At 41.1% G+C, this 25227-nt stretch overlaps 1 protein-coding gene across 3 annotated transcripts in view; it reads right to left on the minus strand.

Annotated features, from left to right (window-relative positions):
• LOC117531694 (apoptosis-stimulating of p53 protein 1-like) overlaps positions 1 to 25227 on the minus strand; it is a 196264-nt gene that overhangs the window by 70847 nt on the left and 100190 nt on the right. Inside the window, exons 9-15 of one of the 3 annotated variants that reach the window (XM_034194799.1) lie at positions 21580 to 21756; positions 21123 to 21263; positions 20852 to 21038; positions 20423 to 20551; positions 8075 to 8142; positions 7453 to 7654; positions 5771 to 5992 (exon numbers count right to left, since the gene is read on the minus strand). In XM_034194799.1, coding sequence (XP_034050690.1) covers positions 5771 to 5992; positions 7453 to 7654; positions 8075 to 8142; positions 20423 to 20551; positions 20852 to 21038; positions 21123 to 21263; positions 21580 to 21756 — 1126 coding nt within the window. The remainder of the gene's footprint in view (positions 1 to 5770; positions 5993 to 7452; positions 7655 to 8074; positions 8143 to 20422; positions 20552 to 20851; positions 21039 to 21122; positions 21264 to 21579; positions 21757 to 25227) is intronic. The other 2 variants (XM_034194801.1, XM_034194800.1) reach the window with 2 other exon arrangements.

The raw sequence follows: 25227 nt of genomic DNA on the forward strand, positions 1-25227 counted from the left end.
TAATTGGTCACTAATGACTGGGAAATTTCCAGAAAAAGAAAATAGCCAAAGTGATATCAATGTTCAAATCTGGTAATAAACATGTTTTTCAAACTACAGGACAATTTCATTGTTACCACAATTCTTTAAACATTTGGAAAAGGTATTTGCAAAGAGACTAAATGATTTTATACCAAATACTTTGTGAACAAGCAATATGGATTCAGGAAAAACAAAGCACCTCATTAGCCTTAATAGACTTCAATGAACAAATAGCAAATGCAATTGGAATAAGTAATATCCAGTAATTTTTTTTTTTTTTTTTTTTTACAAAAAGCATTTGATACCATAGACCACACTTTATTATTACATAAATTACAGAAGTATGGTATTAGGGGACTGGATCACCAGCTATTTACACAACAGGTATCAGTGTGTTCAGTCCTTGGTCCATTGCTGTTTCTCTTAAACGTCAATGATAATACCTTTGGTTTCTAAGTCTCTGAATTCTACTTTGTTTGCTGATGATACAACTGTGTTCTGTAGTGGGGATCATTTGGGTCAGCTTTGGAACATGATGGAGAAGGAATTACATTTAAACAATGGTTTGATTCAAACAAACTATCACATCATCTTGGTAAAACAAAGTGTATTATATTTGGAAATAAGCCCAGGAATTCAGGTAGAAGCTTAACAATAGATGACGCTGAAATTGAAACTGTAAATTGTAAAACTAAATTTCTTGCAGCTATTATTGATGATAAATTAAATTCTGCTTGTTTAGCTTTTGTTGTGAGGATTAAAATGTACTGAGGCACAAGGAGGTCAGGTGTATACAAGCTTTTGCTTCTATGGAAATGGTTCCACATGAACGTGGACTTTGCTGACTTGGTCTTCGGAGTGAGATTGCATCAGAATTTTGGCTCTCTGTTGGGACTGTTTACACAGAGACTGCTACCTGCTGCTTTGGACTTGAACTAACAGTCTTTTTCAAGACTTTTTTACCTTTTTACTTTTTTTTTTAACTTTTTTGCTCTGCTCCAGCGCCTAAGGAAGACCTCTAACGGTCGAAACATCGCGACGGAGCACTTTTATCAGCTAACTTTCATTAGCGTTGGCAAGCTAACTAGCTTGCTAACGCTTTCGTTTTTATTTTTTTATTTTTTTTATTTTTATTTTATTTTAGCACCGTTGTTGTGCGTTCGCTGTTGTCGTGCGTTGCCTGTGCTGCTTCATGGCCTGTTTGGTGCCTTGATTGGGGCACTCCTTCTGCTGAATCACCTCTGGATTATTTGCACATTATTCACTTTGTGTGTTTTTGGGAATCCGCTAGCTTAGCGCAGCTACTAGCTCTTAGCCGGTTTAGCATGGCGGCTTCTCCTGTCTCTCCCGTACTTTTCTGCTCTGGGTGTGAAATGTTTAGTTATTCCTCGGCCTCCTTTAGCAGTAATGGCACTTGTAATAAGTGCAGCTTATTCGTAGCTTTGGAGGCCAGGCTGGGCGAATTGGAGGCTCGGCTCCGCACCATGGAAAATTCTACAGCTAGCCAGGCCCCTGCAGTCGGTGCGGACCAAGGTAGCTTAGCCGCCGTTGGTTCCCCCCTGGCAGATCCCGTGCAGTCGGGAAAGCAGGCTGACTGGGTGACTGTGAGGAGGAAGCGTAGCCCTAAACAGAAGCCCCGTGTACACCGTCAACCCGTTCACATCTCTAACCGTTTTTCGCCACTCGACGATACACTCGCCGAGGATCAAACTCTGGTTATTGGCGACTCTGTTTTGAGAAATGTGAAGTTAGCGACACCAGCAACCATAGTCAATTGTCTTCCGGGGGCCAGAGCAGGCGACATCGAAGGACATTTGAAATTGCTGGCTAAGGCTAAGCGTAAATTTGGTAAGATTGTAATTCACGTCGGCAGCAATGACACCCGGTTACGCCAATCGGAGGTCATTAAAAGAGACGGCATCCATCCCACTTTAGAGGGAGCAGCTCTCATTTCTAGAAATCTGGCCAATTTTTTTGGATCCTCCAAACTGTGACTGTCTAGCGTTGGGACCAGGAGGCAGAGCTGTGGTCTTATACACCTCTCTGCAGCTTCTCTCCCCCTGCCATCCCCTCAATACCCCATCCCCGTAGAGACGGTGCCTGCTCCCAGACCACCAATAACCAGCAAAAATCTATTTAAGCATAAAAATTCAAAAAGAAAAAATAATATAGCACCTTCAATTGCACCACAGACTAAAACAGTTAAATGTGGTCTATTAAACATTAGGTCTCTCTCTTCTAAGTCCCTGTTGGTAAATGATATAATAATTGATCAACGTATTGATTTATTCTGCCTAACAGAAACCTGGTTACAGCAGGATGAATATGTTAGTTTAAATGAGTCAACACCCCCGAGTCACACTAACTGTCAGAATGCTCGTAGCACGGGCCGGGGCGGAGGATTAGCAGCAATCTTCCATTCCAGCTTATTAATTAATCAAAAACCTAGACAGAGCTTTAATTCATTTGAAAGCTTGTCTCTTAGTCTTGTCCATCCAAATTGGAAGTCCCAAAAACCAGTTTTATTTGTTATTATCTATCGTCCACCTGGTCGTTACTGTGAGTTTCTCTGTGAATTTTCAGACCTTTTGTCTGACTTAGTGCTTAGCTCAGATAAGATAATTATAGTGGGCGATTTTAACATCCACACAGATGCTGAGAATGACAGCCTCAACACTGCATTTAATCTATTATTAGACTCTATCGGCTTTGCTCAAAAAGTAAATGAGTCCACCCACCACTTTAATCATATTTTAGATCTTGTTCTGACTTATGGTATGGAAATAGAAGACTTAACAGTATTCCCTGAAAACTCCCTTCTGTCTGATCATTTTTTAATAACATTTACATTTACCCTGATGGACTACCCTGCAGTGGGGAATAAGTTTCATTACACTAGAAGTCTTTCAGAAAGCGCTGTAACTAGGTTTAAGGATATGATTCCTTCTTTATGTTCTCTAATGTCATATACCAACACAGAGCAGAGTAGCTACCTAAACTCTGTAAGGGAGTTAGAGTATCTCGTCAATAGTTTTACATCCTCATTGAAGACAACTTTGGATGCTGTAGCTCCTCTGAAAAAGAGAGCTTTAAATCAGAAGTGTCTGACTCCGTGGTATAACTCACAAACTCGTAGCTTAAAGCAGATAACCCGTAAGTTGGAGAGGAAATGGCGTCTCACTAATTTAGAAGATCTTCACTTAGCCTGGAAAAACAGTTTGTTGCTCTATAAAAAAGCCCTCCGTAAAGCTAGGACATCTTTCTACTCATCACTAATTGAAGAAAATAAGAACAACCCCAGGTTTCTTTTCAGCACTGTAGCCAGGCTGACAAAGAGTCAGAGCTCTATTGAGCTGAGTATTCCATTAACTTTAACTAGTAATGACTTCATGACTTTCTTTGCTAACAAAATTTTGACTATTAGAGAAAAAATTACTCATAACCATCCCAAAGATGTATCGTTATCTTTGGCTGCTTTCAGTGATGCCGGTATTTGGTTAGACTCTTTCTCTCCGATTGTTCTGTCTGAGTTATTTTCATTAGTTACTTCATCCAAACCATCAACATGTTTATTAGACCCCATTCCTGCCAGGCTGCTCAAGGAAGTCCTACCATTATTTAATGTTTCAATCTTAAATATGATCAATCTATCTTTGTTAGTTGGTTATGTACCACAGGCCTTTAAGGTGGCAGTAATTAAACCATTACTTAAAAAGCCATCACTTGACCCAGCTATCTTAGCTAATTATAGGCCAATCTCCAACCTTCCTTTTCTCTCAAAGATTCTTGAGAGGGTAGTTGTAAAACAGCTAACTGATCACCTGCAGAGGAATGGTCTATTTGAAGAGTTTCAGTCAGGTTTTAGAATTCATCATAGTACAGAAACAGCATTAGTGAAGGTTACAAATGATCTTCTTATGGCTTCGGACAGTGGACTTATCTCTGTGCTTGTTCTGTTGGACCTCAGTGCTGCTTTTGATACTGTTGACCATAAAATTTTATTACAGAGATTAGAGCATGTCATAGGTATTAAAGGCACTGCGCTGCGGTGGTTTGAATCATATTTGTCTAATAGATTACAGTTTGTTCATGTAAATGGGGAATCTTCTTCACAGACTAAAGTTAATTATGGAGTTCCACAAGGTTCTGTGCTAGGACCAATTTTATTCACTTTATACATGCTTCCCTTAGGCAGTATTATTAGACGGTATTGCTTAAATTTTCATTGTTACGCAGATGATACCCAGCTTTATCTATCCATGAAGCCAGAGGATACACACCAATTAGCTAAACTGCAGGATTGTCTTACAGACATAAAGACATGGATGACCTCTAATTTCCTGCTTTTAAACTCAGATAAAACTGAAGTTATTGTACTTGGCCCCACAAATCTTAGAAGCATGGTGTCTAACCAGATCGTTACTCTGGATGGCATTTCCCTGATCTCTAGTAATACTGTGAGAAATCTTGGAGTCATTTTTGATCAGGATATGTCATTCAAAGCGCATATTAAACAAATATGTAGGACTGCCTTTTTGCATTTACGCAATATCTCTAAAATCAGAAAGGTCTTGTCTCAGAGTGATGCTGAAAAACTAATTCATGCATTTATTTCCTCTAGGCTGGACTATTGTAATTCATTATTATCAGGTTGTCCTAAAAGTTCCCTAAAAAGCCTTCAGTTGGTTCAGAATGCTGCAGCTAGAGTACTGACGGGGACTAGCAGGAGAGAGCATATCTCACCCGTGTTGGCCTCTCTTCATTGGCTTCCTGTTAATTCTAGAATAGAATTTAAAATTCTTCTTCTTAATTATAAGGTTTTGAATAATCAGGTCCCATCTTATCTTAGGGACCTCGTAGTACCATATTACCCCATTAGAGCGCTTTGCTCTCAGACTGCGGGCTTACTTGTAGTTCCTAGGGTTTGTAAGAGTAGAATGGGAGGCAGAGCCTTCAGCTTTCAGGCTCCTCTTCTGTGGAACCAGCTCCCAATTCAGATCAGGGAGACAGATACCCTCTCTACTTTTAAGATTAGGCTTAAAACTTTCCTTTTCGCTAAGGCTTATAGTTAGGGCTGGATCGGGTGACCCTGGACCATCCCTTGGTTATGTTGCTTTAGACGTAGACTGTGGGGGGGTTCCCATGATGCACTGTTTCTTTCTCTTTTTGCTCTGTATGCATCACTCTGCATTTAATCATTAGTGATCGATCTCTGCCCCCCTTCTCGGCATGTCTTTTTCCTGGTTCTTTCCCTCAGCCCCAACCAGTCTCAGCAGAAGACTGCCCCTCCCTGAGCCTGGTTCTGCTGGAGGTTTCTTCCTGTTAAAAGGGAGTTTTTCCTTCCCACTGTGGCCAAGTGCTTGCTCATAGGGGGTCGTTTTGACCGTTGGGGTTTTTCATAATTATTGTATGGCCTTGCCTTACAATATGGAGCGCCTTGGGGCAACTGTTTGTTGTGATTTGGCGCTATATAAGAAAAAAGTTGATTGATTGATTGATTGATACCTACACCCTTTTGTTACTTAGGTTAACTAAGAAATCAGTTTTGTTTTATTTTGTACTTTTGTCTCTCTTTTTTTCTTTGTAACGAAAACTAAGACACCGTGCTGTGTAATTTACTCTGTAATTTCGAATTTAACAACAACAATAAAAGAAAACAGTAACATTCACACCATCAATAACAGGTTTGTTGATAATTATAACCATGTTACTATGGATAAATGAAAAATTGAGGATTTAACTTAATCACCTGCTTTGACGGCCGCTCTGTTGCTGAGGGATCCATAGTTTTTGGCCTGAGGCTGTTGGAGGTACATGCTGTAGATGGAGCTACTGTTCATGGTGGCGGGGCCCTTCCTGGGGGACTGGGGTCTGGAGGGACAGTCTGGGACGTAAGGACGTACGGCCACTGCTGGCGGAGGATCTGCTCGCTCTGTCTGCGGGGACAGGGGCTGGGAGGTGGAGCCTGAGCCTAACGAAGACAGAGAGGAGAAAATAAACACAGAGAAAACTTGAACTCAGCCAAAACCACAGCAGAGTCCTCCAACGAGGATCAGGAGAATACTGCAGCTCACATCAAATACTTGATTTTCAATTAAATATAAAATCAAGATTTTATTACTTGTTTCAACAGGAGTTAAACAGAATTGACCCTAAATACATTTCACAATCATATTATTATTATTATTATTTTTAGGGAAAAGGGTGGAAATATTGGTTGTTATAAAAGAAAGTTTCATCAATTTTCATCTACATATAAATATGATGTTCATTCGAGTGTTTCTGAAGCTGCAGAGCCATCTGCTGATGACTAGTCTAAACTACACCTGAGTGCAGACCAGAGAGGCTACTTCTTTTGTATTTATCACTTTTTTTTACACTAAATAGGATAAGAGTAAAGTAAGTCCCTTTGGCTGCTCCCTTGTTTTTCCACTTGGAGTCACTACAGCAGATCCAAGGTGGACCTGCATGTTAATTTTGGCACAAGGTTTACGCCGGATGCCCTTCCTGACTCAACTCCACATTACATGGAGAATGTGGCAGGGGTGGGGTTTGAACTGGGAACCTTCCACAATGAAACCAAGCGCACTAACCACTTGGCCACCACAAACAGGATGAGTAAAGAAACCGGTAAAATAAACTAGACTTTATTCACATTTAAGAAGCTGAAATCAGAGTCTTTGGGTATTAAAAAAAGACAACGCAATTAATTCATTATCAAAATAGGTGATTAGTTTAATAGTCAATTAATAACTGGTTAATCATTGCAGATCTACTGAATCATGAAGTGTTAAAGATAAACACAAATTTGTGGTTTAAAAATCTACAGTCGCAAGTGACTGTCAAGAATCTTGGCCTCAACTTTAATCTAAAGTCTGGATCCGTTAGTGAAGCTTAGGGTTAGTCGCCGGCGATCACCTTAGTATTTCTTCTGCTTTCCTGTTGCTTAATGCTGATGAATTTATACCTTAAGTGTAGTTTTTATAGCCGACTGATTCTATTTGCTTTTTATCTCTGTCTGAGATGCGGCTGGATTGGATGATTTCTGTGGAGGACGCGGGACGGACTCTGCTGTAGGAACAGATCCAATGAGTGGCCCCCCTCCTGACGGTGGACTAGACACCTGCATGGACTCTCATCAACTGCTGTTGGGTTGTGTTCTGTACTGTAAACCATTTTGGTTAAATAGCCCAAGCAGAGGGTCACCCCTTTGAGTCTGGTCTGCTTGAGGTTTCTTCCTCAAATCATCAGAGGGAGTTTTTTCTTACCACTATCGCCTGTGTTCTTGCTTTGTGGGTTAGTAAGGTTAGACCTTACTTGTGTGAAGCGCCTTGAGGCAACTTTGTTGTGATTTGCCGCTGTATAAACTAAACAAATTGAATAAATTGAATTTAGGAATCTGAACCATATATATATTTATTTTTAAATTACCTTGAGTAGACATTGGAGGAACTGAGATTCGTTGCTGTATTTGCTGTGAAGAGGATGATGATGAAGGTGAGCAAGAGGTGGCACTGGACCGTGGCCAGCCCAGAGTACCAGGAGCAGACCGGGGCAGGGAGCTAGTTGCGCAGTAATGCCCTGCTAACTGATGGGTGGCACTGGGATACGTACCGTAACCGGAGGGGAGCTGCTGACAGAGAGAGATGGAGAAGTAGAGGACAAACACAATTTCAAAACCTGCATCTTATTTCTTATTTCCTGTTTTCTTTTCTTGTAAGTCAGACAGAACATCGGTCTGTTACAGGGTATCTGCAGGTTTGGGTAAACAAAACCCAACTCTTTTTTTAAATCAGTTTTAAAAATGCCACTTAGAGTGTACCCACATGAGGCACACAGGACCATGTCCAAGGGCCTTACACCCCCAAAGTCCAATCTGCTTGACTTGTGTGAGTGCTCTGGGTCGGAGCCGGTCTGCTGGTGCCACAACCCATACCTATATTTAATCTTCCCATCCAATGACTTACTTGAACAGTGCCACATCAGCAGCTTTAATGATGATGAGAGGATTTACAAGAATAAAACAATCACATGTATAATCTAGAAGCCATACCTGTTCTGAAGTGGTGTTCCTCCATGCGGACACATTCTTACTTATGTTAGGCCAAGATGCTTCATTGGCTAAAGAGAGAGAGGGTGAGAAATAGTGAGAGAGAGCATTAAAATGGAAAAGACATTTAGAAACTGCAAGAACCAAATCAACAGAGAGAAGACATTGACAACCCGATATATTTACAAATACATATTTGTAAAAACCAACACACAAGTTACAAATCAGAAATTTGTGTTTGTGGATCACAAAGCACGTGTACAAATCAAGGGATATTTGTAAATAAGCCTCTGTGCATTTGCAAATATTAGTGAAACAAATTTGACTCCATAGAGTGAGACGTTCTCCGAAAATACACCTGTTGACTAGTTCAGAGAGAGCAATAAAAACATCAGAGGCCACAAATTATGCGCGCATGTGTGCGGAGAGACTTAATCATGAACACGTTGATGTTGTGTTGCTAACTGGGACGTAAAAAAATGTGCGACATGTCCTTTAAACTCAGGAAAAATTTTACTGTATGTATGTATGTATGTGAACAATGACAATAAAGGCTCTATTATTTTTATAATTATTATTATTAAAAACTTGAATATTTTGTTTTTCTTAAATAACCACACCTGCCCTCAAGCTCCATTTGCTATCAGGATTTTTTAGTAAAACATATTACGCAGTTCAGGACTTGTTTGTTTTCATCTGTTTTCACTCATAATGTTCTGAACTAAGGCTCATGAAACTTTAAGGAACTGATGGTACAGAACAAATATTTTCAAGAATAAAAGTGTAATGCACACTTTTGGATTTTTGTACATTTTATTTCTGATTTCAAGTATGTTTATCCCACAAGACTGATTTTTAAACTGTGGTTTGTTCTGAATCTTTGTGGTTGAGTCCATCTTGAGTTGACATCAACATGTTCAACAAAATGACTCAACAGTTATTTTGTTGAACAATCAAGATTTCTCATCAACCAAAAAAAAAAAAAAAAAAAAGACATTTTCAATGGAACCCTGACACAAAAACAAACATTTCATCTTTTAAATTTGTACAGTGTATTTTTGTTTATTTAATTTGTTTTACAACCCCAATGCCAATGAAGTTGGGACACTGTTTAACCCTCTGGGGTCCGAGGGCATTTTTTGGACAGTTCACGCGCCTGGCATAAATGTATTATTATTGCTGTTAACAGCTCTCCCTGCATCCCACAATCAAGTTTTATGTCTCTTCTTTTCAGGACAACCTGTGCTTTCAGAATATATATGTTTTTGTTGTGTTTTATAAGTGTAATAAAGGTTTACAATCAAAAATAGGCAAGGAAAAAATAAAGCGAAAAATAATTTTCCACACACATTTATTCAAAACACACAGCAAACTATAATAAACAACTGTTTTGACACTTTATAAAGGTAATTTGAGGTCTTGTGTGAAAGAATGAACAACAAAAAGGTTCAAACAATAAACACAAATGCACATTTTGAACAATATATTCAAAATGGTCTATGCGTTTTGTTGTCCACTGATATGATAAACAAGTGCTTTATGCAGAGAAAGCAACAGAGTTATCCAGTAAGATTCACATGCAAACTAGTGGAGCAATCCTGATAGTTACACACTCTTTGTTTCAGCACATGAGATTGTCATCAGAGACTCTCCGTCTGCTTTCACTGATCGCTGTGCGTAATGGCGCAGGGCACACTGAGTATGTACTAATAGTATGTACTCATTGAAGCACCCAGGAGGCTATTCAAACGGGCCAACTAGTAACATATCACTCCAGAAAATGATCTTTGGCTTTTCACGTGAGGCAAATCTGCCCTACGATTGGATTTTGGAAAACCATGTGACGGTGAACCAATTCCGATTGGACACTTACATTGCGCACGTCATCACACAGCTTCTATGAGGAGTACAAAGATGGCTGATGGCTGGCTCGAAAGTCCACAGAGTTAACGTTTCAGCAAAAAAAGTAAGTTTCTATCTCATATCATTAAAAAGTTATTTATAATTTAGTAAAGCTTGGTCTTAGCCGTCGTATACGATGGCGTCGGCCCCAGAGGGTTAAAATATAAATAAAAACAGAATATAATGATTTGCAAATCCTCTTCAACCTATATTCAATTGAATACACCACAAAGACAAGATATTTAATGTTCAAACTGATAAACTTTATTGTTTTTGTGCAAATATTTGCTCATTTTGAAATGGATGCCTGCAACACGTTTCAAAAAAGCTGGGACAGTGGTATGTTTCCCACTGTGTTACATCACCTTTCCTTCTAACAACACTCAATAAAGTGTTTGTGAACTGAGAACACTAATTGTTGAAGCTTTGTAGGTGGAATTGTTTCCCATTCTTGCTTGATATACGACTTCAGTTGTTCAACAGTCCGGGGTCTCTGTTGTTGTATTTTGCGCTTCATAATGCGCCACACATTTTCAATAGCTGACAGGTCTGGACTGCAGGCAGGCCAGTCTAGTACCCACACTCTTTTACTATGAAGACACGCTGTTGTAACACCTGCAGAATGTGTCTTGGCATTGTCTTGCTGAAATAAGCAGGGACATCCCTGAAAAAGACATTGCTTGGATGGCAGCATGTGTTGCTCCAAAACCTGGATGTACCTTTCAGCATTGATGGTGCCATCACAGATGTGTAAGTTGCCCATACCATGGGCACTAACACACCCCCATACCATCACAGATGCTGACTTTTGAACTTTGCACTGGTAACAATCTGGTGATGGTCTTTTTCCTTTTTTGTCCAGAGGACACGACATCCATGATTTCCAAAAACAATTTCAAATGTGGACTCATCAGACCACAGCACTTTTCCACTTTGTGTCTGTCCATTTCAAATGAGCTCAGGCCCAGAGAAGGCGGCGGTGTTTCTGGATGTTGTTGATGTATGGCTTTCACTTTGCATGGTAGAGTTTTAACTTGCACTTGTAGATGTAGCGACGAACTGTGTTAACTGACAATGGTTTTCTGAAGTGTTCCTGAGCCCACGCTGTAAGATCCTTTACACAATGATGTCAGTTTTAATGCAGTACCGCCTGAGGGATTGAAGGTCACGGGCATTCAATATTGGTTTTTGGCCTTGCAGCTTACGTGTAGAAAGTTCTCGAGATTCTCTGAATCTTCTGATTATATTATGAACTGTAGATGATGGAATCCCTAAATTCCTTGCAATTGAACATTGAGAAACATTGTTCTTAAACTGTTGGACTATTTTTTTCACACAGTTGTTCACAAAGTGGTGATCCTCGCCCCACAGCTGAGACTTTTGGGGATGCTCCTTTTATACCCAATCATGACACTCACCTGTTTCTAATTAGGTGTTCTTTGAGCATTCATCAACTTTCCCAGCCTTTTGTTGCCCTGTCCCGGCTTTTTTGAACCGTGCTGCAGGCACCCATTTCAAAATTTGCAAATATTTGCACAAAAACAATAAAGTTTATCAGTTTGAACATTAAATATCTTGTCTTTGTGGTGTACTCAATTGATTCAATTCAATGGAACTGGGGTTGCATTTATTTTAGCTATAAAGCAGCTCTTAACTGAGCTATATAGCAACCAAACAAACACCAAATTGCCTTCATTCAGTGAGATCAATGCCATAACAGAACAATACATCAAGAAGAATCATTTTTCAATGCAGCTGACTTAAGTTATAAGTCTCCAAAAACTACCACTGAAAAGGTGAGCAGCGAAATAAATGCAACCCATCATTGTTTTGGTTTAGATTTTTTTCAGTCATTGAGATCATCCATCCATTTTCCATACCCGCTTACTCCAATTAAGGGTCACGGGGGGCTGGAGCCTGTCCGAACAGTGGTGGAACGTAAGGCAGGGTTCACCCTGGACAGGAGGTCGGTTTGTCACAGGGCAGTTTAGATCATGTTGTTTTCAGTTTTAGATTAAAGAACATAACTGCATAAAAAAGTGTTTTTTTCCTCATTTATTTTATTTACTGTTAAAACAAAGCCTAAAAAACATTTACAGCCACCATGTTCTACATTATAGTACATGATCTGTATTTTAGTAGCCGTGTCTGTAAAGGATGCCACACACTGTGTAACCAATATCATTGAAATGATGTAGCATATGCAGCAAAACGTAAGTCAACAAGTTATTTTTATACTGACGTGACAAGCCTGCCTTTTAACCATTATGCCTCAACAAAGCCCAAACTGCAATTAAGCAAGCCAAGCACCACCCTACAAATCCAGACATGCAATTACAGTACAGTCACCACTCAGAATGTTTGTTTACCATCTTTTATGGAGACAATTACAGTCACATATTTGAGTTTTGGATACTGTTCTATTTCTGCATGAAGAATTACGGTGCATCCTTTCATAATATGGAAGGAAAAAAAAACTTTTTCTGCAGCTGCACTTGTTAGATTTTTCAACACAACGAAACCCAAACAACAGAAGTTGTTGTCTTGGAAGTTTAAACCTAATCTGAATGGATATCTGGGTGCAAAAAGGAGACACCCTCAATTTCAATTTATTTTCATTTATATAGCACAAAATCACAACAGAGATGCCTCAAGGTGCTTCACACAAGTAAGGTCTAACCTTACTAACCGCCAGAGCAGCAGTGGTAAGAAAAAACTCCCTCTGAGGAAGAAACCTCAGGCAGACCAGACTCAAAGGGGTGACCCTCTGCTTGGGCCATGATACAGACACAAATTACAGAACAGTTCACAAGACAAATATACAGGAAAAGCTGTTGGTGTACAGGACAGGAGGGTCTCCAGCACAAATACCACACCATCTCTGGATGGAGCTGCACCTTAAAGAGAGAGAGAGAGAAAAAAAAAAACAGGATCGAGCATCAGAAAGACAACAAATACAGTATAATTTGTCAGCATTAAGCAACAAGAAAAACAGAAGAAATACTAAGGTGATCGCTGGCCACTAGCCCTAAGCTTCACTAAAAGACCCAGAATTTAGTTAAAGTTGAGGCCGCAGCACGCTCCGTTTACTAATAAAATGAATTAAAAGAGTAAAAAGCGCAGAACTATACTATGCCAGTATGCTAGTCATACAAAAGGGAAAATAAGTGCGTCTTAAGTCTGGACTTGAAAGTCTCCACAGAATCTGACTGTTTTATTGATGCAGGGAGATCATTCCACAGAACAGGGGCACGATAAGAGAAAGCTCTGTGACCCGCAGACTTCTAGTCTATAGACTAGTAGCAGCACCTTAAAATCTAATCTCACTGGGACAGGAAGCCAGTGAAGAGACGCCAAAATAGGTGTAATGTGGTCAAAATTTCTGCTTCATGTCAAAAGTCTGGCAGCAGCATTTTGAAACAATTGGAGAGTCCTGCTAGACTGTGGTAAACCAGAAACTAAAACATTGCAGTCACACACTGCAGATTTGAAACATTTAGGAACAGATCCACAAGTTAAAGAAAGATGAATCATTTCCAGCACAGTCGGCCCAAAAATGGGCCACAAGTCCTTAAACAGTTTTGTTGGTATAGGATCAAATAAACAGGTTGTGCTTTTTTGTTGACGTTACGAGTTTCATCAGCATGCCTAGTGAGATAGTATCAAATTCTGTAAATCTAGGTAATACCTCAGTAATGGTGCCCACCTCAATAGCAGAGTGTAGTGGCTGGGTTAAGGCATGCTGGGATATGTTTAACCTAATGTCTTCTATTTTCTTCTCAAAGTAATTCAGGAAATCTTGTGCTGTAAAAGGATAGCAAACTACAGGTGGCTGTCCATGAATAAGTGTTGCCACCATGTCGAACAAGAACTTTGAGTTATGCTTGTTTTTGTTGATCAAATCAGAGTAATAGGTCCACTTTGTAGCCAATAATGCATGCTTAAAGTCTAAGATAGCATCACACCACGCAAGGTGGAATACTTCTAATTTTGAACCACGCCATTTCCATTCTAGACCTCTAGCCTTATGCTTGAGGTCATGCAGATAATCACTGAACCAAGGTGACTGTGTTTTGGGCAGGCGCAATTTTAACAAAGGTGGCGCAATCATGTCGAGTGTAGTTTTGAGCACTGAGTTTAAACAATCCACAAGACTGTCTACTGATTGGATATTTGCCAAATGTGAAGCTAAGATATCAGGCAGTCTAGCTTCGAGTTCAGTCTTAGTTGAGGAGTTGATGCATTGCCGTAGTGATATATAAGGTTGTTACACTAAACACGGCAGCGAACCTGTAAACTTAATAAGTGAGTGATCAGAGACCACTGATGTAAGAGGCACGATGTCAATATTCGTGACAGCAATACCACGTGTGAGAACCAGATCCAGGGTATTTCCACTAATGTGCGTCGAGTCCCGAATGCATTGCCGAAATCCTAATGCATCCACAGTTTCCATAAATTATTTGCAGAGGGGATCAGAAGGCTTATTTATATGAATGTTATAGTAACCAATGATCAGAATGTTATCTGCACTAGTTGACAAGTTAGAGATGAATGTACCAAATTCATCTAAGAATTCAGAATATGGGCCAGGAGGCCTATATACAGTGACAAAGTAATACGGCTGATTTTTATTCTTCTGACCTTGGCAATGCATAATATTCTGAGCAGAGTGGAGAATCAGATGCTCACACAAGTTATATTTGTGACCCCCAACAGCTAATAAGCTAAACCTAGATTTATAAATAAGAGCAACACCCCCACCTTGCTTCACATCACGAGGTCTGTGACTAAATGTATATGCTGGTGGGTAGGCCTAATTTAAGGAGAGAACAGCTGTAGGTTTAAGCCAAGTTTCACATAACCCAATCATATCTAAGTGATGATCAATAATTAGATCATAACCAACAATGATTTTGAGGATAGTGATCTTATGTTAATGAGACCCAGTCTAAGGACCTCAGTGGAGTTGACAGTTGAACAGTTTGGGTTTAGGGGTGGTTCCAGAGTAGCATATATAGGATGCCTATAAGTAGATTTAGGTTTGAGACACTCCATGCGCGCTGTAGGTAGCAGACACAAAATCTCTGATATTGTTGGAACAACCACCGGGCCATCCTCAATTTCAATATCATCCAATGTAGTAATGGGTATTAAGTTTGCAAATCATATCCCTCTATGATTTTTATGGACATGTCTACGGAAACAGGCCACAGTCTCAACTTGTTGACTTTCCCTCCCTGGCATATAAACTGCACTATCACCATAGTGGATTTTCTGCACTAATTTCCCCACTAAGCTAATAGATTCCACATCCACATTAGTCATAAGCCTTGCAGGGTCTCTAATCACCTGCTTTGTGGCCTGTTGTAAATCCCTAACGTTACCCTCCCTGTAGAGCTCCATGTTCGCAGACAAGATGGCGGCACCTTCCACAGTAGGGTGGAGGCCGTCCGGTATCAGCAAGCCACGGCGGCCCCAGAATGAAGGCCAGTTATCAATAAAGCTAAAGCCTTCCTGTCTACAAAATTTCACCAGCCACCTATTTAATGATGTCAGCCTGCTAAATGCCTCATCATTACCCCGGGAGGAGAGGGGACCAGAGACTATTAATCGATGCCGACACATCTTTCTGGCAAGGTCACAAGTCCTCTCTATATCCATTTTTGTGACTTCTGAGTGGTTCATCCTGACGTCATTGGTGCCGACATGAATAACTATGTGAATATATCTCATGTCATGTTCCTTAGTCTGTCGTCCCTTCTGCAGCGTCAGCACCCTAAGATGGGATGCAATGTCGGGAGCTCTGGCCCCAGGAATACATTTAATGTCAGTTGACGTCTGTAACCTGACCTTGTGGGTGATAGAATCTCCTATCACTAAAGTCCAGCGTTTCGGCCTGGAGACAGGAGTGGAAGTCACTTGTGGGGTCAGAGAATTCACATCAGGCAAATCCAAGGGGGAGAACCGATTCACAGTTTGCAGTGGCGAGTGTGATTGGGGTACCACAACAAGGGCACCAAGCCCTACGGGGCTTCCTCCGCCTAGCCATAGTCCGAAAGTTGTCCTCCACAGCCGGTGTTTCTAGGCTGATGCTAATGGGCTCGCTAGCCGGCCCAATACTAACCTCATCTGGAGTGCCCGTAACATCTAACTCCACTGAGCTAAGAAGCTGTTTTCATTTATGAACACAGCTCTCTAAAAGAGCCACCCTATCTTCCAACATCACGCAGGATTTACAGAGGGTGTAAAGTAGGTAAAGTAGTGTACTTTGTGCACTAGGAAATTCAAGAGAATTAGTGGAGCAGATAACTGTAACAATTGTTCATTTCTGGAAAGAAGCACCAAAGTTGGCACAAATACTCCTTAGACATTACTCTTTTGAAAAAAAACTGAGTAGCCACTTGAATTTTCAGTAGGCGGCCAGGTTGGGGTCAATTGAAGAATTACACAGGGGTCAAAATTTAAAAATGCTCCAATCATATTGAAAGCTATACCACATTATTTGTCTGATCACAACGATACCAAAAAGGTATAGTTTGGACTATCTATGACTGAATCTTATGGAGTTATGGGGTATAAACAACAAGAATGGTGACAAATTCAATTTCAGTTTGTACAGGGGTCAAAAGTTAAAGTTGCTCCAATTTTGGTAAAAAGTGGTGCAAATTATTGGTTGAACTAATAGGATTAATAAATGAAATAGTTTTGACTGTGTTGAATGCTTGGTCTGCAAGGTAAAGTTGAGCAATGTTGACGTCCACTGGATTCTATGACATGTGACATATGTTACCCTGTAACATGATAACTAAGCATGCCACATAGTGCAAACTATTCCTTTTTAAAACCCTATTAACTCAACCAATAATTTGCATCACATTTTACAATATTTAGAGCAACTTTAACATCTGACCCCTGTACAAACTAATGCTGACCTTTTGTTATGTGGGCCGTTGAAGAGGAGGTACTGCTGGCCCACCACCACCAGAGGGCGCCCTGCTTGGAGTGCGGGCTCCAAGCACGAGAGGGCGCCAGACCCAGAAGAAGTGACAGCTGTCATTCATCCTCTGCACCAGCTGTCACTCGTTCATCATCATCATCACCACCATAAAAGCTGGATTGCAACTCCACCTCCTCGCCGAGAAATCGCAACTACTGAAGAGGTCATTTCTCTGCTGACTGACACTTTGTGTGTAATAACCTGAACTTCTGTTGCAGCCGTTTTCCTGGAGTGTTGCCTTGTCTGGGGAATTGGCGTTTGGTGTGACAGCGACGGCTTTGCCTCACACCCCAATCCAGATAAGTGGTTAACCAGGAGCTGCACGAGTGTGTGATTGGAGGTGGAGGTGCTCCCTCCTCACTGTGTATGGACTGTGGATTACTGAGTGTGCGGACTCACACTCATTCATCTTATCTCTGCTTTCTGCCAGCAGTACCAGGGTCGACAGCCGAAGAAAGAGGCCACCTGGGGACTCGGCAGCTCCGGTGTTCTTCAGACCGTTGGTGGTGGAAGCCGTGTGGCTTCTCTCTCGTCGGGGGTCTTCTATCTTCGAGCCTGCCCACACGTCACCTGGTGTCAATTGACTGTGCAGATTTCTGTGAATTTAGTTGTGTATTGTCACAACATTAAATTGTTACTTTTTGGCTTATTCATTGTCCGTTCATTTGCGCCCCCTGTTGTGGGTCCGTGCTACGACACCTTCCCAACACCTTTGTTACCATTCTTGCTGTTATTACCCCATAACACCATAACATTCAGTCACAGATAGTCCAAACTATACCTTTTTGGTATCGTTGTGATCAGACAAATAATGTGGTATAGCTTTCGATATGATTGAAACACTTTTAAATTTTGACCCCTGTGTAATTCTTCAATTGACCCCTACCTGGCTGCCTAGTGAAAATTCAAGTGGCTACTCAGTTTTTTCAAAAGAGTAATGTCTAAGGAGTATTTGTGCCAACTTTGGTGCTTCTTTCCAGATTTGAAGGATTCCTCTGTAAATATTCTGTTATCTGCTGCACTATATAGTCAATAATGAATAAGCTAATCACTCCTAAGGCTCACACAGGATTCAGACAGAAGTAAATACATGAATTAAAATTCACAGCAGTTACACTTAAAAAGTAGCAGAAGTTAAAAAAAAAAATCATTTAATTAAACAGTCAGATTCCCCTGGTCCGCACCAGTTCTAAGTCAGCTGCTAGGGTTCAGCTCCATCCTTTGCTTCTGCAAAGATGATGTTACTTACAATAACAATCATATTTATCCTTGACTATTCAACCTATTTGTTGACGTGCCTTTGGGCAAATCACTAGAGCTCCAACTGGCATCCTTGGAGCTAATATTACTCACACATACACAGATGTGCCAGTGAAACAGGAAACAACTTCAGCCAACACAGCCGCATTTACTGCTTGCTTGGTCGCGCACCTGATAATGTTACAAACAGTGAGGACGGTTGTGCTAATGATGAAACTGGCCAGGCAAGGAAGTAGAGGTGAACATTCACGAGAAAGTGCAAAAGTTAGTCCACTAATTAAGACACATAACAACTCTGAAGGAGCTTCGGTCACTGACTGGAGAAACACCTTGTAATGTCGCTCTAATCTCTGACGCTCCTTCAGAGTTGTGACAGTTGTCTTTGTTTGTCAGTAGATTGCCTTTCTATAGCACATCCATCTGATGCAGACACAAAGTGGTTTCCAATGATCAGTGTGTGCACACAGAATGAACATCAGTGCAAAAGTGAACAGTTTTTACCTTATCACATACAATGCTGCAAATGATTGGGCATAGTGTGAACTTGCCCTTCCTATCTCTTGCATTAATTCATCTAATGCACTTGGGTTATGAAAACTCTTCACACTTACATAGAAATGGCGGCAACAGGTGCTATTCCAGATGTCACAGCACTCAACACTTCTACTGACTGGTAGTACTTTGTATTACGTTTTCTCATTTATCCATGTGTAACAAGTTGCAATAAGAAAGAACTTGACACACTCCAGTTTTAACAGGGTGACAGGTGCAGACAGAAACCTGGTTTATAGTTAAAATTTCCCTACACGTAAACAGCACGGTGTTGGCAAACACGACACAAATCTACCATGTGGTATGGACCCATTTGAAGAAAAAAAAAAAGAAATGCCACAAATGATTGAAGCAGCTCTTTTTCTATGGCACCACTATAATTTTATTCCTTTGCCTTTAAATAATGGATTCATAATATGAAATTGTCAATATGATCAACATTTGTGCTGTTGAAAGAAGTTAATAATTAATTCCCCTGAAGGGAAAAAATTCAAGCATAAATTACATTATGTAGTCACCATAGTGACATCAAAAATCACGTGGGGGCTTCCCTCGACTTCCGCAAGGGGTGCTGGGAAGCACAGAGTGACACCCAATCAGAGTAGGAAAAGGCAGCGTGATCTCAGCTGGCTGCTCGCTCAAACAAAATAAACCAAGATGGCGGAAAACACTCCACAATAGCTTATTTCTATATAAATCTAATATGTTTCTTATGTATTTTGTAAAAGTCAGTGAGCAATAAACATTCCTAAATCTAAAAATGCTGTTTCTAAAACCAGATAGCTCCTTTAAAGTGACTGAGAAGACATCTTATGGATGTCAGTGTACATGCCAGGGGAACGCACATCATGCAAGGTCAAAGGTAATTTCTTAACCTCTTGCATGTGCACGTGTGTTCCTCCTGCAGATGGCATTAAAAGAAATATTAAATATTCATTATGGAATTCCCACCAGATAAATATGTTCTCTTCATTAAAGTGAACTGTAATTTTGGGAAAAGTTACAAAAATAAATGTACATTATAATACTTGGACTGTTTTGTCAGTTGAGTTTGTCAGTTTTGGTGATTTTCAAAGGGCGTACAACTTTAAAGAAGAAGATGATTTCAATTAGGAGCACATGCTGGGTCTTGGAGATTGAGTAAAATGAATAAATCATGCTCTCAAAGTGAAAGACCATGCTTTTGAATAAATAGAGGGACTAATCTTCATACTACTAGGCACTCAACTTACTTGCACTTTGTGGGACGAGCAGAACCACAGCAGGAAGGATGACTAGACTAGGGTACAGCTAGCACACGTTTAGTGCTGCACTAATATTTTGGCCTGTGCAGCAGTGACAAGAAGCAGTTTTACTCTTGCTTGTGCCTCGTACAAATAAACCAACAAAACAATTAGCCGTAAGCTTCTGCTTGCTCGTGTGATGTTTGCATGACAAATAAATAATGTGCCAATTCCATTCATTTTGCTTCTTGTTGCATGATGCAGTAACACCACGTTTCAAAACTAAATTCAGCTGATGTGACTGTTGTTTTTCTCTTCATGATGCATTTTAGATGTGACTGATACTCCAGTGGGACATATATTCCAGAAAATGCTGTAATTAGTACTTTTTTCTGTTGCCTCTGACAGACTCACAGTTGTTACTGTCCCCCCCCTGCAGCGTGCGAAGTGTCCCACGTGTCTCAAGAGGCTGTGAAAGGACAACATCTAAATCTGACTCTTTCCACTGGCTGGGAGGCTTCCTGACTCTGCCCCCATCTTCCTCTGCTTGGCCACACCCACAATAACAACAACCACAAGAATAACAACAAAACAGTGTGAATGTGTCAACACAACAACAAGAGCATCATCAGCAATGAGGCACCACGACGACATCACGCCAGCACAAGCACAACAAGCACCACCGCCAACAACACAGCAATCACAAAATCAATAGTTACGATCAACAACAGATAAGGGGGAAGAAAAAAGGAGGAAAACAAAATAGAAAGGAGGTTAGAGCTCAGAAAGAAGCGTTAGACATGAGTAAAATGAAATTATCAAAGTCATTTAAATTCTACCCACCTGAGAGGGAGCGGGTGTGGCTGTGTTTGGACGGAGGGTCAGATGGCAGAGGGAGCCCCGCCTCCTGTCGGCGCTGGTCTGAAACCTGAATGTAAGGGCAGACCGCTGCGACCCGACCCGAAACTCCACTGCCAGGGTGAGCAGAGGACTGAGGCGGGGACAAGCTGACACCGTTCATTCGGCTCAACTGGAAGAAGAGGCAAATTTTAAGCAACCAAGCAGCTGAAAGATCACCTGGACTCTTCCTGAATGTCAAAGTGTGATGTTGTACTTCTGCTCTCTTTTTGTGCAGCCGCTCTCGCAGATCTCCAATGCGCTGGTCCATCACCGTCACCTGGGCGTTCCTCTTGTTCAGCAGCTCCTTGTTCTGGGCCAACTTGCTGCTCTGCTCCAGGTTGTGTCGGTTCCGAGCCTGACGTAGAGACATGAGAAGTACTCCAGTTTCTTAGTAAGGTGTTGGTCCACCCCAGAAGAGCTTCTGGGGTTTCTGAAAGTCTACTGGATGGATTACAGACCACAACAACAGTGAAGCTTAACAAAGATAAGACCTTGTTATGACTGAGATGCTGCCGATTCTGGAAACATGAACAGATTTAAAGAATATTTGCAAGTTGGCACAGTGTCGGCCCGTGGACGAGGTTTGCGCTCCGCTGAGTGCTGCTCTTTGAGTTTCTGTTCTCAGAAGCAGCTGAAAATGGAATTGGCTCCTGCAGAATTCACACATTTACCTGCAGCTCCTGGTACAGTTTTCTGAGTTCCAGTGCAGCAGGACCTGAGAGGGCCGATCCTTTCTGTCCAGCAGTGACACCCAAGCTTCCCACGGGTCTGGTTGTCGCCCCCTGCTGTGAAGTGACAGAATGCAGCAGAAGATGCCCTCTCCTCAAATCTTCCAACTGCTGGGTCAACTGGAAAAGTAATTTAAGAAAAACTGAAAAATAGCTCACATGACGCAAAATGCAGTTAGTAACAATTTGCTGAAATCAGTTACTATGAAAACATAACTGAACACAATTCTTAAAGCGTGGGCAATGACCTCCTGGTGGGCCTTGAAGGTCCTGAGAGGTTGTGAAAAATATTTTCAAATGAAGTATAAACGTACAAAAATATTCAGGATTATTTTTAAAATGTAATCAGAAGAACAAATCCAGGGGATTTACAATACATTTTATTCTTCATTAAGGCTTTCTTTTCAGAAATTCAAAAAGGAAGAAAAAATATGCAATTATACTGAGGGGTGTGTGTGTGTGTGTGTGTGTGTCCGTCTTACAACAATTTTGGTGACTCAATTAATTTACAGACAAAATCTTTAAAAAGTCATATACATTCAAGACACGAGTCCTTTGATCCAAATGAAAGAGGTCAGGATGGAAATACGAGACAAAAGTAGAAGAAATGTCATAGAAATGTTACACACCGAAGACTATGCACAAAGCTACGATAGCCATGTTAATCCACAAGATGACACTGGAAGACCAAAAGGTAATGACAAATCCAAAGTCAATTTGGAAATGAGCTTGCAATAAATATTACACTTCTGGACTAGATTTTAGACATGAAAATAAGAAACACCTGGATGTCAACAGAGAAGATATCAGGAACACAAATCAAAACATTTGAGACACTGAAAGGCACAATGGTGCAGTGGAAGCTAAGCCAGAGACAATGGAGCTATATTTTAAGCATGTTAAAAACCCAGGCTCAAAATGAAAGAAAGCTTGTCGATCAAGAAGCAAGGGTGAGGAGGAAGAATTTAAGGATCTTTAATGTACCGGAAAATGAAGAACAAGGCAATTCAATGATTGCTTTTGTGGAAAAGCTTCTCAGAGAAAAAGTAAACATTCCTGACTCCCTTGAACTAAATATTGAGCGGGCGCATAGAGCTCTAGCACCGAAACCAGCAGGAGTAGAAACACCAGATCGATTGTGTTGTAGTTCCTGCTGTACCGAACAAAGGAAGAAAGGCCTGGGTAATGCTGCGTTTACACATAACGACGACAAGTCACGAATGCCATGAAGTACACATTTTTGGCCGCTGATCACGAAGGTGATGATTCGGGGCAGAGGCGTCAGGTGTTCTCAGGAACTGCTGCAACCTGTTACCACACATTATGATTAATGGCACATGTTGCTGGAGAATTATCAGGAATCATTACGCACGGTCAAGAATATTGTTCCGTGTTGTTGCGCGCTATTGCGCATAACAGCGCATTAAGTTCTGTCTTCACACACACACCCATATTCACCCAGATCGCTCCAGTTTTTCAGAAGAACTTTGTGCCTGCATGCGTAGTTGGGCTCTGTACCATGGAGTGGTGCAGAGAGGAGGAGGAGGAGACGGACAGAGCCAAATGCGGCTCTCGTCTCACGTGTTTTCCCAAACATCAGGCACATGCAGCAGGTGGAACACCTGCAGGAGCGCGCTGAAGAGCACTGAAATGAGACTTTTAGCCGACTTGGTGTCAGCAATCAAACTGAATGCGGTGCAGCAGGGTTTAATTGTGCGTGCACGTCTTCCTCCGCCGGACTGGAGGAGGTGCAGAGATGTCTGGCTGCATGTGAGTCTCCTCTCGCTCCTCTGGTTCCTCTGGCTCAGACTCGTTCTCCCCGCTCATCGGTTACAACAGCAGGTGGAACACCTGCAGGAGTGTCCTGAGGAGCTTCAGCAGGAACTGTGGAATGACACTTGACTGACTACACGTCACTGTTCCTCTTCAGCATACTGCATCAAACTGAACGCTGTGGAGCCGAGTTTAATTGTGTGCACATGACAGAAAACTGATCCGTCGTGGTGCACAGTGAAATGTGACGCCGCGTTACAAGTCGTGTCAAAACTTGACAGTTTCCGTGTCACTTCGTAATAACACATGACAATTTGGGCTCCAAGAACCATCACAGGAACCACTACAAACGTTGTCACGTTCTATTAAGGATCACTACTCATCAAGATGGATCAACACGCTCAGTTGCGACCTCCACGACGTGAGACGAAATGAGGGTGGTGTGTGACATTCGTGGAAGATTTTTGACAGGCAAAAACATGCTCCATGAATATCAAGAACATCACGCACCAACACGCACTATTAAGAAACCTATTCAGATGCATTAAGTCACGTTAAGAATGTCAGGAATGTGTCACGAATGACAAAAAATGACATTGGTAACGCGTCTTGCTTATGTGTAAAGAAAGGCCTGGGTAAAGAAAGGCCTGGGTAAAGAAAGGACTGGGTAAAGGAGGAGATCCACGTGAACACTCAGAGGATCTACTTCGACCACGATTACCCAACCGCTATTCTGAGCTGTTGCAAGGACAATGAAGCGAAACGAGTACTTAGGGAGAAGAAGATCTGGTTTCGGACCTCGTGCCCATCCAAGCTCCGCTTCTGTTATGAAGATGAGACTCATATCTACCAAACAGCACATGAGGCTACGAAAGATATGTGTGACTGAGGCTTCACGGTGCGTGTGGTGCCGCCCCGGCAGGACCTGATCGAGCTGCTGGACGTGGAGCTGTGGTGCATCGTGGGGAGGAGAGAGACTGACCTCCATGTGTTGTCTACCGGACAAGCTACGGCCATATCCAAACTCCAGGCTTTCAGAAGACTACCCCCACAATGAAGAAAAAACTCCAAAATTATTATTTTTTCTGCCTTTCTGTTTCCCTTTTAGTTAAGAACCTAATCAAGGGCAAAAAATCAATATGGACGTTTATTCTAAGTTGGAGGGTTAGGGTTAGGGCCCTATTCGTATTCCTAGCTGAAAAGGACTTCCCTCCAAATTTTGGCCATATCATTGGTCAGGTAAAGGATCATTTGTATACCTTTACAGTGGAACCCACAGTTTTGCAATGTAAACAGTTTCTCATGTTAAGTTGTTGGAATTTTTGCAAAATGTTATATTTGACCAGAGAGTTTGGTAGCATAAATGTATTTCTAACCAATTCTGTTATGCAAGTAAATGCTGTCTGAAAAGTTAAAAGTAGCGTCCTTCAATGTTAATGGCATATTAAATCCAATTAAACAAACAAAAGATATTAACAAAAAGGGAAAAGTAGATATAATCTATCTACAAAAAACACATTTAAATAACTTTGAACATCAAAAGCTGACTAAATATGGTGATACGAAACTATATTACTCTTTTTATAATGGTAAACATAAAAGAGGGGTGGCTATCTTGATGCCAAGTAAAGTGGTATTTGAACAGAGTTATGAACATAAAGATAGAGAGAGCCGTTTTATATTGGTCAAGGGTTCTGTAAATGGAAGCATGTATATGTTCATCAATGTATATGCCCCACCAGGAAGCAATACGGTGTTTTTTTTTTTACGAATATTATGGACTTAACTGCAAACTGCTCTGAGGGAACCCTCATCTGT

Source organism: Thalassophryne amazonica, chromosome 19 (assembly GCF_902500255.1).
Source record: "Thalassophryne amazonica chromosome 19, fThaAma1.1, whole genome shotgun sequence".
Taxonomy (NCBI): domain Eukaryota; kingdom Metazoa; phylum Chordata; class Actinopteri; order Batrachoidiformes; family Batrachoididae; genus Thalassophryne; species Thalassophryne amazonica.